General features: G+C 32.9%; 2 protein-coding genes across 2 annotated transcripts; both read left to right on the top strand.

Annotated features, from left to right (window-relative positions):
* The first annotated feature begins 4,356 nt into the window (after positions 1-4,356).
* Positions 4,357-9,345, top strand: LOC145578483 (glucan endo-1,3-beta-glucosidase 14-like). The gene is made up of 3 exons (XM_081635790.1): positions 4,357-4,998; positions 5,999-7,038; positions 9,020-9,345. The coding sequence occupies exons 1-3, from the start codon at positions 4,923-4,925 to the stop codon at positions 9,104-9,106; spliced, it is 1,203 nt and encodes a 400-aa protein (XP_081491916.1). The 5' UTR covers positions 4,357-4,922; the 3' UTR covers positions 9,107-9,345.
* A 1,614-nt stretch (positions 9,346-10,959) lies between these two features.
* On the top strand, positions 10,960-11,916 carry LOC145579685 (umecyanin-like). The gene is made up of 3 exons (XM_081636920.1): positions 10,960-11,140; positions 11,362-11,367; positions 11,543-11,916. The coding sequence occupies exons 1-3, from the start codon at positions 10,960-10,962 to the stop codon at positions 11,914-11,916; spliced, it is 561 nt and encodes a 186-aa protein (XP_081493046.1).
* Positions 11,917-13,580: the final 1,664 nt, after the last annotated feature.

The following is a 13,580-nucleotide window of genomic DNA, read 5'->3' as shown; positions in this document are numbered from 1 at the left end:
TATCTTTGAACTTTTTGATTATCATGGTATGTATCTCAACTTCTTCCAAATTAAAGCTTTTTCCAATTTTCCTATGAAGATGAACTTCAAAGTGGTTATTATTGTTAGTTATTGTTGAGCAAGCGATTTAAACCTATCTTATTAGTAAATATAGTTATATATAGTGATGAAGCTGTTTAAATTAGAAAGAACGCAACGAATCGGAAGGAGTATATAGAGTAATTAAAATAAGTGCGTTTTCATCTTTTGTAGGCAGTTATACAAGAGTTAATAGATCGAGTAAACAAGATTAGGCATATATTATTCCAAGTTTATTAGTCTAATGTAGATATTCCATCCACTTATACTTAATTACAATTTTTGTAGTTTAAAGTTAACAAATCTTAAAGTTTTAAAGATTTGATTCGTTTATTTGATTCCCAAATGTTGTATTTATTTTAATAATCATTCCGTGTATATATAGCTAAAATAATTTAGTCAATAGTGTATGTACTACAAGTATAAATTAGTTTACGTGCAATAGAAGTTTTGTTTTAATTTAGTGTAGTTGGTTTTGGTTAATCACATGAAGAAGTCTCCTTAATTAATCTACTTTAGTACACGTAATAACATACTACCTCCATTTTTTATTAGTTGACACGTTTTGACTTTAGCATTATTCACACACTTTTCTTTGACCGTGTTTTGTGATTTATATATAATGAAAAATACAGTGATGTGGGATCTTGTTAGAATCGTCACGATATATATTTTCTAAATATCAATATTTTATAATTTTTTCTTATTGGAAATTAAATATATACATGGTTGAATTTGTGAATTGGTAAATATGACTAAAGAAACGTGTCAATTAAAAAGAAACGGAGGAAGTATGAATTAATCGGTAAGTATTTCTCTTAGCAAAGTAACATTGATTATCCTATTATATATATGCAATGGAGTATATTTTTATAACTTTAATTATGAAAGTGATAGAAAATAAAATAACATGAAAAGGTTTAAAAAAATATTCGGTGGTTTAAAAAAGTAAATCGTCATCTTGTTTCACAAAACTAAGCTTTTTTGTACATTAACAGCGTTGATAGCACTAAACATGAAATTGATGTTTTGGTGACTTCTTATTTCTTAAAGATCCAAAGGTGCACTTATTCTCTAATCGATCGATCTAAAAGCTTCAAATTTTCAATAAAAAATAAGTGGTGCTTTAGAATCTTTGACGTTTTTTGCCTTTTGCATGCATGGCTATACACTATCGTGTGTCATACTATGTTATATAAGGGGTGTACACGTTGTCGATATGAACATCACATTAGCTTAGTAGATTAAAGTCAGGTGGTATTTACGACATTAGTAGATTAATAAAGTCAAGAGATGATATTCATAGCATGAAATTGAATTATCATCAGATTATTAGGTTTCTATGACTCTATATACAATTTTTTTTAATGATAGTAAAATCAAATTCGTAATCAGTTGTTGGTTGTTAATTGAATCAGATCACTTGACTAATTTGATAATGTGAAATTAGATACATAAAAAGTTATGTACCAAACAATCAAACATACCATTGACCATTCAATCATGTTCAAAAGTTAAAATAAAAGTGTAAAACCAATAGGTGGCAATAAAGAAACAACTATCAAACATGGTCTCAATCACGTACATTACTCAATCGATTGATATTGTAAAAAAGAAATTAAATTATAAGACACCTTACCAAATCATATTTGTTCTCTAAAAAAAGAAGATAAGATCCTTATTGCAACTCAATAGCTAGGTTTGCTCCACTTTCCATTTGTAATAATAGGCAACAAACCATAAAAGTTTGTTAGATTATTTTATTTTTGAGCACATCCAACTTTTTTATTTTATTTTTTTATAAATGCCTTAACATGCTATATATTGATAAATTAATTGTACTCACAAAATTTAGACAGTACATACTTCGTAAATACTTAAATTTATCCTAGAGTTAGAAATTAAGGGTCTGTTCTCTTCACTTTATTTTCAGTTCAGTTCAGTTTCTAATTTCCTTCTCTCATAAAATATTTAGTTCAGTTCAATTCAGCTCCAATCAGTTCAGTTCAGTTCAATTAAGTATGCTAAATCTACACTTAAAAAAATAAAAAAATAAAAAAATTCTACTCTATTAAATCTAATTTCTTACACTTAAATACTTAATCCATGTGAATAGAAAACACTAATTCCTTTTTTTTTAGTATGCTGAAGATATATTACAAGCATAATATAGACATATAGTAGTTGTTACAAAAATGTAGAAACAATATCCATTTAATTGTAATATGATAATAGAAAAACAGCTATTAACATGAATGCATATACACCATCATTTAATTTACGGATGAAAAATCAAATTCTAGTCTAGCTCTTTCAATATAATTTTATTTTTCATACGGTTGACTAATCTATTACAAGTATTATTTTTAAACGAACAAAATACCAAAGACTATTCACCATACATAGAGACCCTTGGAAGTTGCATGCTTCTTTTTGGGATAAAACAAGTGAGAGTTGATCATTAGAAGTCTTGGAAACGGTAGAAGTTTCAACAATTAATTAATTAGCAAGCCTAAACTGATGTTAGAGAGTAACAACAAACATTTTAAGCCAAATACTTCCTTTAATTGAAGTATAAACTATACTTAGCTAATATAATAAACCTATGGACTTTGTTAATTAGCCTTTTTTCAAATAATTAAAAGGATTAATTTAGTGAGATGAATAATCATATGGTTGTATCACCATCACATATATCATCACAGCATCTAGTGGTTGGTTCTTTGCACAGCACATATATCATATATGGTACAGCTCAACTACAATGATTAGTAGGGTACGTTTCTTTTCTTCGATCATTTCTTTGTTTCTTTAGTCGACATTATTAATTAACATCATGATTCAAACATGATTAGCAAAATAAAACATTTTTATCTTTGATTGAGTTTTCTCCATTGAATTGTATGGAACTATATTCAGCTAGAACAATTACTTATTTGGTTTGGAAGTAATAGTTAAGTTGATATGGTATATTCGAAGTACGTAATGTAACAACTAAACTCGGGTAGAAATTAAAGAGTAGGTCATCATATTTGACTTCAAGGTCAACTGATTAACTTTGATGATTCTATTTTAATTTTTTTAATTGATGTCGTATAAATATGTTGTCGTATAATAATATAAACTTTCATGAAAATCATCTCAATAGATACAATGTACTATATATTAATTGTATAAGATAATGTACTATATATTAATTAATTAACCTTTAAAATTAAATACCCCATGAGCAGGTGCGGACCTTCATTGCGGCAGGTCGCGGTCTGACCCCCCTTAATTTTTCTAAATTATTGGTTAAAAGTAATATAATGTCTAATAGTACAATTAAAAAATTATGACACAGTAGTTAAATATTGTTACTTTTGAACAAAAGGTTGGAGGATTAAACCTTGGCCCCTCAAACTTGTTGGCCCAAGATCCACCACTGCTCATGAGTGTTATTTTTAGCTTAGGCCATATTTCCTTCACCTTGTGTTTAGTAAATTTACATAAGAATTAACAAATTTTGATATAAGTTCATGGCCAAGTAGAAAAAAAAAATATCAAATAACAAATTAAAAATAAGTTCAAATAACTTCAGATAAAATTAAATAAGTAAAAGCTAGGTAAGTTAAATGTACTCATTCATTTAGGAGGAGCACATAGGTATAAGAGCCAAATGTCACGGGACGAGCGTAGAACGCCCAGGCGGTGCCTAAATCCCCTAGACTCAAGATCCAAGCCAGCCTTTCCCATATGCACAACAAGCTCATAAATAGAGGAAACAACATTCAATGACACTAATCTACACCACAAACACATGTATAGAGAGGTTGCCTCATATGAATGATATGATATGGGACTTATTGTGCCGGGGCATCGAGGTAATTGTCAAGACGTGACACAAAGTTACCATATTGAGCCTTATTCCTTCTACTATTATTTTTTTTATTTGCTATCAAATTAGGTGTAATCACGATTGATTAGGTTCAATCATACATAATGTTATATATCTAAGATAAAATTAAAGTTAATCAGCTCTAATAAGTTAAATTAAAAGAATTAAAGCATACTAAACAGTAAACACACTCTATATACCTATAAGTATCCTTTTTTGAAAAAAAAAAAAAAATCACCCCCTTTGACGGTTCGATTCAATTCAATCCATTTGCACTGCTATTTCCTCTTAAATAAATAAAGAAAAAAAGAAAGAAAATATATGCGAGTACATAAAAAAAAGGAAAAAAAAAAAAAATCCAAAACAAAAAGAAGGAAAGGGGGAAAGACTCAAAAACATTCAAGCGCGTTTACTCCATTTGACTAAAATCTTGATTAGCTTAAAAAAAAAATGTGATTACTTTCTAAAACAAAAACAACTTCAAACAAACACAAGAAACTAATCAAATTGAGAATAAGTGTGAACCAAAAACCCCATTTTCTTATAAAACCCTTCCACATTCTTCCAATTTTCTTCTTCCTTTTTTTTTTTTCTTTATTCTTCTTGATATGATAATCACTGTTTAGAAAGTAATCACAGTAACTAATTTGTGATACTATTAGTTTTCCATACTCAATTATTGGGCTTTTTTTTGTAAAAAACAAAAGCAATTTTGAGCATTTAATTTGATGGGGTTTTGTTAAATTGAGAGTTAATATTCTTAAAGAACATTTATTTTTCAATGGGATCCCCAATTTCAATTTCAAGTTGAAATCTTTATTTCTGGGTTTTTTAAAAAAAGAGAATTTCATGGTATATTTGAATAGTAACTATTTTAACATTAATTATAATAATAATTTCTGGTTGTAGTAGCTATTTTTCATTTGAAGGCTGCATAAATTCAAATTTGTGGAGGTTGAGACTTGAAATGTTCTACAAAGCTATGATATTCGGCAGATTGAATTCTTTGTTGTTCTTGCTCTTGCTCTTATCATCACAGACTGGTAATTCTTCCTAATTAAATTCTTTTTATTTTATTTTATTTTTATAATTTTTTGCAGTTTGATGTGATCATATTATTATTATTGCTATTTACTAGTTTGATTTTGTTAGTATTTTTTGTTAGTATTCAGTTTGTTTAAATTAATCTCATATTTGATCAAATTGGGTTTTGAAACCTGGGTGGGATTTTTGTCTTGCTTTTATATTTATTGGAGTTGGATTGCAATGGATAGAGTGATTGTATTTTTAATGAACTGTTGAAATATAAGTTGGAGTTGCTATGAATTTAGGGGTGTTAATGGTTGTTTCCTGTTTATTGGGTCAGTTTATAAGTAAGTAGGAGTACAAAAAATTGGGATTATAGTTGTACAGTAATTCCTTGTTGATTAGTTCTTGCTGGGAAAACAGCTGCGAAAACCGGGTAGGTTGAGGAGCAAAATGAGGAATCTGACTGAGAAGGGGGGTTCTTTAGCAAGAAGTAGATATGCTATGGGTATTCACTATTGTTTTATAGCCTTTGTGATCATAGTAGAAAATTTACATGTCAAAGTATCTGGTTCTGATGAATTATTAAGCATTTGGTTGCTTTGTCTAATTCAATAGAATAGGCCTCCACTGCGAGGTGTGATGAATAAGTAGCATTTAAGCGTGAACTACTATATTGGATGGCCTAAACCGTTGTCTGTCCTTTGTTTCTTCTCTTGGTTTGAGTGGAGAATTTTCTTATTCTATGATGTTAAATGTATTTGATATTAAGTCTAATATAATGAATGCAATACTTGTTAAGTTTGAATGTGTACTCAGTTTAAATGAATGTAACTCGGGCTCTTCCTTTCATCTCGAATACTGGTGTTGGACACTTCAAGCATCATGTCCATGTCCATGTCCATGTCCATAAACTAATTAGTATATTTAAAAACATAAGATGACCAATTTAAGTGATTATATTCTGAGAGCTGGAAGATTTAATGTTGACTGTACTGTTTCTGCTCCTTCTTCCAGCACCTTTGACAGTTAATGCTTTTACTGGAACTTATGGAATTAATTATGGGAGAATTGCTGACAATATCCCAACACCCGACAAAGTTGTTCAGCTTTTGAGAGCTGCAAAGATACGAAATGTTAGAATATTTGACTTTGATCACAGCGTGCTTCAGGCTTTCAGTGGGACTGGGCTTGAGTTAGTTGTCGGACTTCCAAACGGTTACCTCAAAGACATGAGTGACAATGCAGACCATGCACTTAGTTGGGTTAAAGACAACATACAACAATTTTATCCTCAGACTCGCATTGTTGGTATTGCTATTGGAAATGAAGTACTAGGGAATGATCAGGACCTCTCGGAAAGTCTTTTAGGTGCAGCGAAGAATATCTATAACGCAACGAAAACTCTCCATCTTGATCATAAAATTCAAATTACCACATCCCATAGTTTCGGTGTTTTTGATAATTCTTACCCTCCATCCAATTGTACGTTTAGAGATAATGTGAAACAGCAATTCATGGTGCCGCTTTTGGCCTTCTTTCAACAGATTGGATCCCCTTTTTGTCTTAATGCTTATCCTTTCCTCACCTACATGAGTGATCCAAAACACATTGATGTAAAATATGCTCTTTTTCAGAAAAATCCTGGCATTGTTGACTCCCAAACAAAACTCCATTATGACAATCTGCTTGATGCTCAGATTGATGCAGCTTATGCTGCTCTAGAAGATGCAGGTTTCAAGAAGATGGAGGTAATAATTACCGAGACTGGTTGGGCATCTCATGGGGATCCAAGTGAAGCTGTTGCTACTCCAGAAAATGCAAAGACCTACAATTACAACCTGCGGAAGAGGCTAGCTTTGAGGAAGGGGACTCCAATGAGGCCAAAAATCATGCTTAAAGCTTATGTGTTTGCAATGTTCAATGAGGATGACAAACCTGGGCCAGCTTCTGAAAGGAATTTCGGGCTTTGGAAACCTGATGGTAGCATCTCGTATGATGTTGGTTTTCCTGCATTAAAGTCATCTGCAGTATCTACATCACCCTTCTCAATAAAGGTATACATTTGATTTATATACGTATTTGTTTCTATCTGTAGACTTAATTAAGCTGAGTAGATGGCGGCCTCATTTGTCAAAACTTATGAAAACTTATAATTATATTGATCTAAGATTAGTAAATATTGCTTCAAGAGATAAAAAGGAGTTCAAGATTATATTACACAGTGTCTATTCAGATCAGATTTTTGCATTGCTATTATGTCATACCCTTTTTTTTGGGTGTATTCATATAGGCAAGCATTTATCATTGCTAGGCTTTATGAGTTAGTATTTATCAATATCAAGTACAAGTCCTTTGTACAAGCAATGCTGCTCTGCAAGTTAGTGATCCTTTTGTGTTAGTGAGAATTTCATGGTATACTAGGCTTGGTTTCATGCAGTATTCTGATAGGGATATAGTGTGCTACATCTTGGGATCAAAGTATCATGGTCTCTGTTGTCTTATATGACTGTTGTAACCTAGAAACATGGAAGTTTATCTTTGACTTTGTCTCATTGTTAATCTTGATTAGTTTCCATCTCTATCTTCAAACGTGATGCAGGACAGCCCCTGCGCCAGAATCTTTGGTTGGGTTCTTTTTCTTTTTGAAATGAATGTGCTAGATCTTAGTTTCATCTTGCGTAGCTGTATTGAAATTGAGTTCATTATTGCATGTGGGGATGTAGTTTTTGTAGAGCATACAAATATATCATACTTCATTTTCCCCTTGTTCTGACGTATGTGGATTTGGGAGACCTTTAGAGCCTCTTACTTACAAGCTTGGAGAAGTTGATGTAGGATATTTGAAGGTGTGATAAGGGACATGATTGTCAAATTCTATGACTACGGGTATGGTAGCCTGGTAGGGAACTAAACTCTTATTATCTATTTGGTAATCAAACCTTTCAGTTCTGTTATTGTTCTCTGACCACAGAAATCTGAAAATTCTTGACAGACTAAGGTAACCAAGTGTCCTTACAAGCTCATTTTTCCAAATCTGTTCACTACTAGAGCATGATATAAAAGTCTGAGCGACAGATTAGCAGTTTCTTTCTAATTTTCAAGCCAATATTTGTAACCTCTTTATCTGTAACACTTTCCGAACATAGGATTGTGTTCATATATCTTCAATAAACTTGGAGGCATAAGGTTGAGGAATTTAGTTAGCTTTGTCATTCTCACAGGTTTACTTTTTGTAATCAATGGTCTTTACAAAGGAAATAATATTGAGAGTTTGAGACACGCCTTTTATGCATAGGATTCAACGTGCCAAATAGATTGTGAGTGAGTCTTGCAACTATTATATGAATAGTATTTTTTATTGTAACCTTTGTTAAAACTTAGGATTTCACTTGGGTTACGAAAGGCCTTTTTTTTCAGGAGTAATGTTTAGTCTACGACTGTTAGGGGGATTGGTCTGTTGGTAGTTTGCTATGACAATATTAGTTGGTTAGGATTAGCTTAGAGAGGAGTAATGTTTAGTCTACGACTGTAGGGGGATTGGTCTGTTGGTAGTTTGCTATGACAATATTAGTTGGAGAGAGAGAGAGAGAGAGAGAGAGAGTTATTACGAGGAGTTATTTTTCTTGCTTAGCTTTTTGTCCGGAGCCACATGAAGATCTAGGATTGTAGCCACCTTTTATTCATCAAATCAAATCAAATTAAATTATGATTATCTTTCATTCACCCTGTATTCTCTTCCTCCTCATTTCTATAATTCAACTTTCAGATACATTAAAGCCTAGAGGTGTACCCCTGATATGATATTATGCCGTTTTCCAGCTATCACTTTATTTCACTTTAAATAGCACATATTATCATAATGGCTTCACTCTGTTCACTTTGAAACCCCTTAATTAAATGCAGTAACTTTTATATGACCTATTGTCCCTGACATGACCCTCATCCCAACTTTGCCGAATTTATATTTCCTGAAATTTTTAAGGTGTAAAAATATAAAGGTATATATCTGATTCCTTGATTTACAATGATGGACAGGATATACAAGCTCGAGGTTGGTTGACATCATACTCCACCGTTTTTACTACATCCATGATGATATTGTTTCTGCTCTTGAGATCATGATAAAGATACAGCGTGAAATTTTATTCAGATTTTAAAGTAGCAGGTACTTTTTCGAGTATTCTATAAACTAATCTGTTGTGCTGATATAAAACATGTTTAAGCATGTTTCCAGCAGCCACAGATGATTTTTGTAACTATTAAAACACATGCTAGATCAAGCTGATAATATTTGTTACGTTCAGCAGTATATATCATTTTCCAATTAGCAAATAAAATCTCCTCTTCTGCTTTGTGAAGAATCAACAAATGTTTTTAAGTTTTTATCTGTCAGATGGTGCTTACCATCGTCTAGCATTGACCCTAATTTAGCCTTTTAGTTGGATATAAGCGCCTACATGACTTTGTGTTCGCATTCTATGTTGGACGAGTGTAGCTTATAACCTTTGAGAAAAACTTTGCTGGTATCTTGGGTTTGGTGTTATTTATGAAACTAAAACGATCAAACATGTCTTGAGTTACAACGATTGAAGTGACTTAGTAGGGCAGTTATGGAAGGTGCCATCTATTATGGAGTATCTTGATGGCGGTATTGGAAGGATTGCCTTCTATCCATGAACCTTCTGTCCCACAGCTCCCACTTCAGCAGAAACATTTCATTGGTGTCCATAATGGGTTGCCACTTGCCAGGCTTGCGAGCGATGAGGTGGGATCATTGTGTATAATTGTATAATCCACCTCCCCTACTTACGCATTGTCCTCATGAGAATTAAGTATTATTTGAGGGAAGTGCAGGCAGAGGAAGCCCCAATTAATCCTAATCTCTGGGATAAACAAAAATCGTTTATTGCTTGACATTTTGGTAAATAAATCAGCAACTTCATCCAGTCATTATCACTGAAAAAGTTATTGATTTATTTACTAAAAGGCCTTGTAGTAAACAATAATTGTGTATCTCGGTGATGAACTTGTATTTACCCATGCAGGCCAGGTCGGCTGATTTTTTTTTTCCCCTTTCTCATATCGAATCTCCCTTTCTAATATGAGAAATGTTTACCAAGTACTGCTGAATATGACTAGCTTAGCCTGCTTGGCCCTGCTATCGTTGTGGCTCGGCCTTGAATGGTCCTGTTAAAAATATATTAGCCTTACGCTGGCTTGGCTGGATTGCTAGGGGGCGGCTGTCTGGATGACTATACTAGGCTAAATGGTCAACTGTTTAGTTCCCCTCGCCGCCTCGGACTGGCCCATGACCAGCTCCATGTATCTACAAATAGTACTCCCAACAAACATCTACGTACTTTTTATGGTTTATTACTTTGTCTAACAATTAGTACAATCAAGTAATCAGGGAAGTATTTTATTCTTTGCTAGCTGTATGATTTGTATTTTGGTTTGGCTTACTAAGAGATCGAATATAATAGTAAATTTTTTTTTTGAAAACAATATAATAGTAAAATAATGGTACGTCTTCCCTAAATTTCAATTTTTCTTATACCGGGTGTGATTTAATGCACTTAATTCTTATTTACCTCCGTCCTCATTAATTAGCCACATGTGACATCGATGATCATAACTTGATAGATTATACTTTTAAAAGTTGAATATAACTTGTGATTTTACGACGAAGCCACAGATTTTCTGAAAATGGTTAATTTGATAGGAGAATATACACATCGACACATCCTATTAGTTGGCATTTTGTCAATTTGTAATAAACAAAGCAATAGAATACGAACTGATCAAGTCATCCTAACAATGCCTAAACGTTGTCCGACTTGGTGGCAACCCATTATGTCCGGCTACAAAGAAAATACATATAACATGTTATATATATAATGTGCACATATTTATATTACACAATTAGACCTTAAGAACACACAAAGCTCTGCATCTGAGAAAACAAGAGATCGATAATGGCTCGAGCAATGTCAAATGTATTGATCGTAGTTGCAGTAGCAATAATAATGGTATCGAATGGTGTTGTTGCGGAAACACACATTGTGGGAGATAAGAGTGGATGGACTGTACCATCTCCGGCTACTTTATATACTACCTGGGCTGCCAAACAAGACTTCGCTATTGGTGACATTTTAGGTAATTACTAATATTTTGTGTTAATTAGTGTATGTGATTTAAACTACTTTTATGAATTGGCTTTTGTGATGCTTTAAGATATATTAGTCCTGAGAGGGTTGGTTGGATCACCTGATCTATACCCGGCTTCTGCTAGGGTGTCGCGGTTACATCCTTAGTCTGTTGCCCTGTTGGAAAGACTTAATTATGATAAATTTTCGATTATGAAACTAATGTTACAGTTGAAGGTAAGAACAAATTTGTGTAAAATCTGTATTGCTAGTAGAAAGTCAACTAATATATACAAGTAATAAATCAAGGGAAAATCATACTAATCATGCATTAAATTTTAAGTGATTAAGTACTAAACTTTGTAAATGTAACATTGTTTATATAATAATCTTTTGCATTGTTTGATTTTAGCTTTCCAATTTGCTGCTCCTCACAATGTGGCCGAGGTATCAAAGGAAGGTTATGAAGCATGTGATCCAGGGAATGCCGAGGTTTTCGCCATTGGCCCGAAAGAGATAACACTCAACACAACAGGACCACACTACTTCATATGCACATTTGCTTCTCATTGTGTTGGTGGTCAGAAACTTGTTGTAACGGTTGGCAGCACCTCTGACTCATCAGATGCTTCTCCCGGTCCCAGCACTACCGCCTCTCCGAGCCCTGCACCGTCAGTGGCACCACCAACACCGCCTTCCGACGTAGGATCCTCACCACCTATGTCTGTTACATCCACCTTCTTCTCTGTTTCCTTCATTGCCTCTATTATGGCTCTATTATTTTAAGCATGATCACCCCTAAACGTGTATTATTCTGATTACTATTTTGTTGTATTTGATTTATTGCTATTATTTTTTTCACAAAATGTCAAAGACTGTATTATTAAATTTTGTTATCATGGTGATTTTTGTTAAATGAGAACAATGGATTGACATTTCTTTTCTATATGTGACAACTAACCAGTACAACACTTACCTAAGTCATACAATGTCTGATCTATCTTTTTAGCCAACTTTGGAATTTCATAATAATATAGATTTATTAGTAGGATTCTTATAATTCCAAATCAACTTTTATATATATATATATATATATATATATATATATATATATATATATATATATATATATATATATATATATATATATATATATATATATATATATATATATATACGAGTCTGAGGAGTGGGGATACCTCATGCATTCACTTCAATTTTGGAAAAATAATTTAAAATTACCCTAAAAGCATGGATAGTCAAACCATCCCTTTTTATTTCCTTTAAATGAAGGTCAATTTAGCTATTTTACGAACATAACTCCTTTAATTAACTTAAGGTCACTGCTTGCCTTTATGTGATTGACTAGGGGTCATATATGGTTCCAAACAACATTATATGATCCTGAGATGCATTCCCTACCATCCCGATAATTTTCTAAACTAAGTCTCAAAATCTTCAAAATTGGTTCGATTTCGTGGAGTATAGCCTTTAATTTTGGACAATTTATGATTTTTTCGAACTTTACAAGGAAGCAAGTCAGGGTGCTACCCATGGATCCCACGACACCCCAGGATGGTTGGAACTGTCCACTTTGCCTTTAAACCGTCAATTTAACCGTTTATGTACACACCTTATTTCATTGACTTAAGGCTGCCAATGGACCTGTATGTAACTAACTAATGGCTTTATATGGTTCTAAACACCTTATTTCATTGACTTAAGGCTGCCAATGGACCTGTATGTAACTAACTAATGGTTGTATATGGTTCTAAACAATATTATATGACCTCGAAATGCATCCCATTCAATCTCGAGATTATTCAACACCGGGTCTCGAACCTCTAAAATTAGTCCAATTTAATGTATTATAATAGCCTTCAAATTTAGGCTCTAGGGAGTATGTTTTAACCTGGCAAGATTATGCATTGAGGTGTTTCTAGGAGCTACCAAAGGGCCCCAAGAAGCTTACTTGGTACATGGAACCACCTCATTCATGCCTTGGTTCACCCATTGTTGGCATATCTTAAGATGGCTTAGTTTCGTTATTTTGCCTTGGCCCTTGTTACCACCATAACCGTAGAAAACTTGAAGAACTTGCTGGAGTAGCCATCTTGGCCTAGGAGACATGTAGATTATTTTCAATATCAAAGAGAAGCTGCTTCGAGAGTGAGGGATAGCTCAAGTGGTTAGAGCTCACCTTCCGGTTCCACGTGATCCCTCGTATCTAAATTAGAATACTGCCTTATCTACCTACATAGATCTTCCTAAGCTTTACTACACAATCTCAATGACTTTTATTATAAGTTATGTTCATAGACTTATATTATACTCATATTACATTTTTAAATATTAATAATTTTAAAAAATTATAAATACATTAAAGTTAGACATTTTGGATCCCGACCAAGTTTTAAGAGTCAATGCTACCATGACATCTAGACATGCAC

Source organism: Chenopodium album, chromosome 14, assembly GCF_948465745.1.
Source record: "Chenopodium album chromosome 14, dcCheAlbu1.1, whole genome shotgun sequence".
In the NCBI taxonomy this organism is placed as follows: Eukaryota; Viridiplantae; Streptophyta; class Magnoliopsida; order Caryophyllales; family Amaranthaceae; genus Chenopodium; species Chenopodium album.
This window is presented reverse-complemented; position numbering and strand designations above follow the sequence as displayed.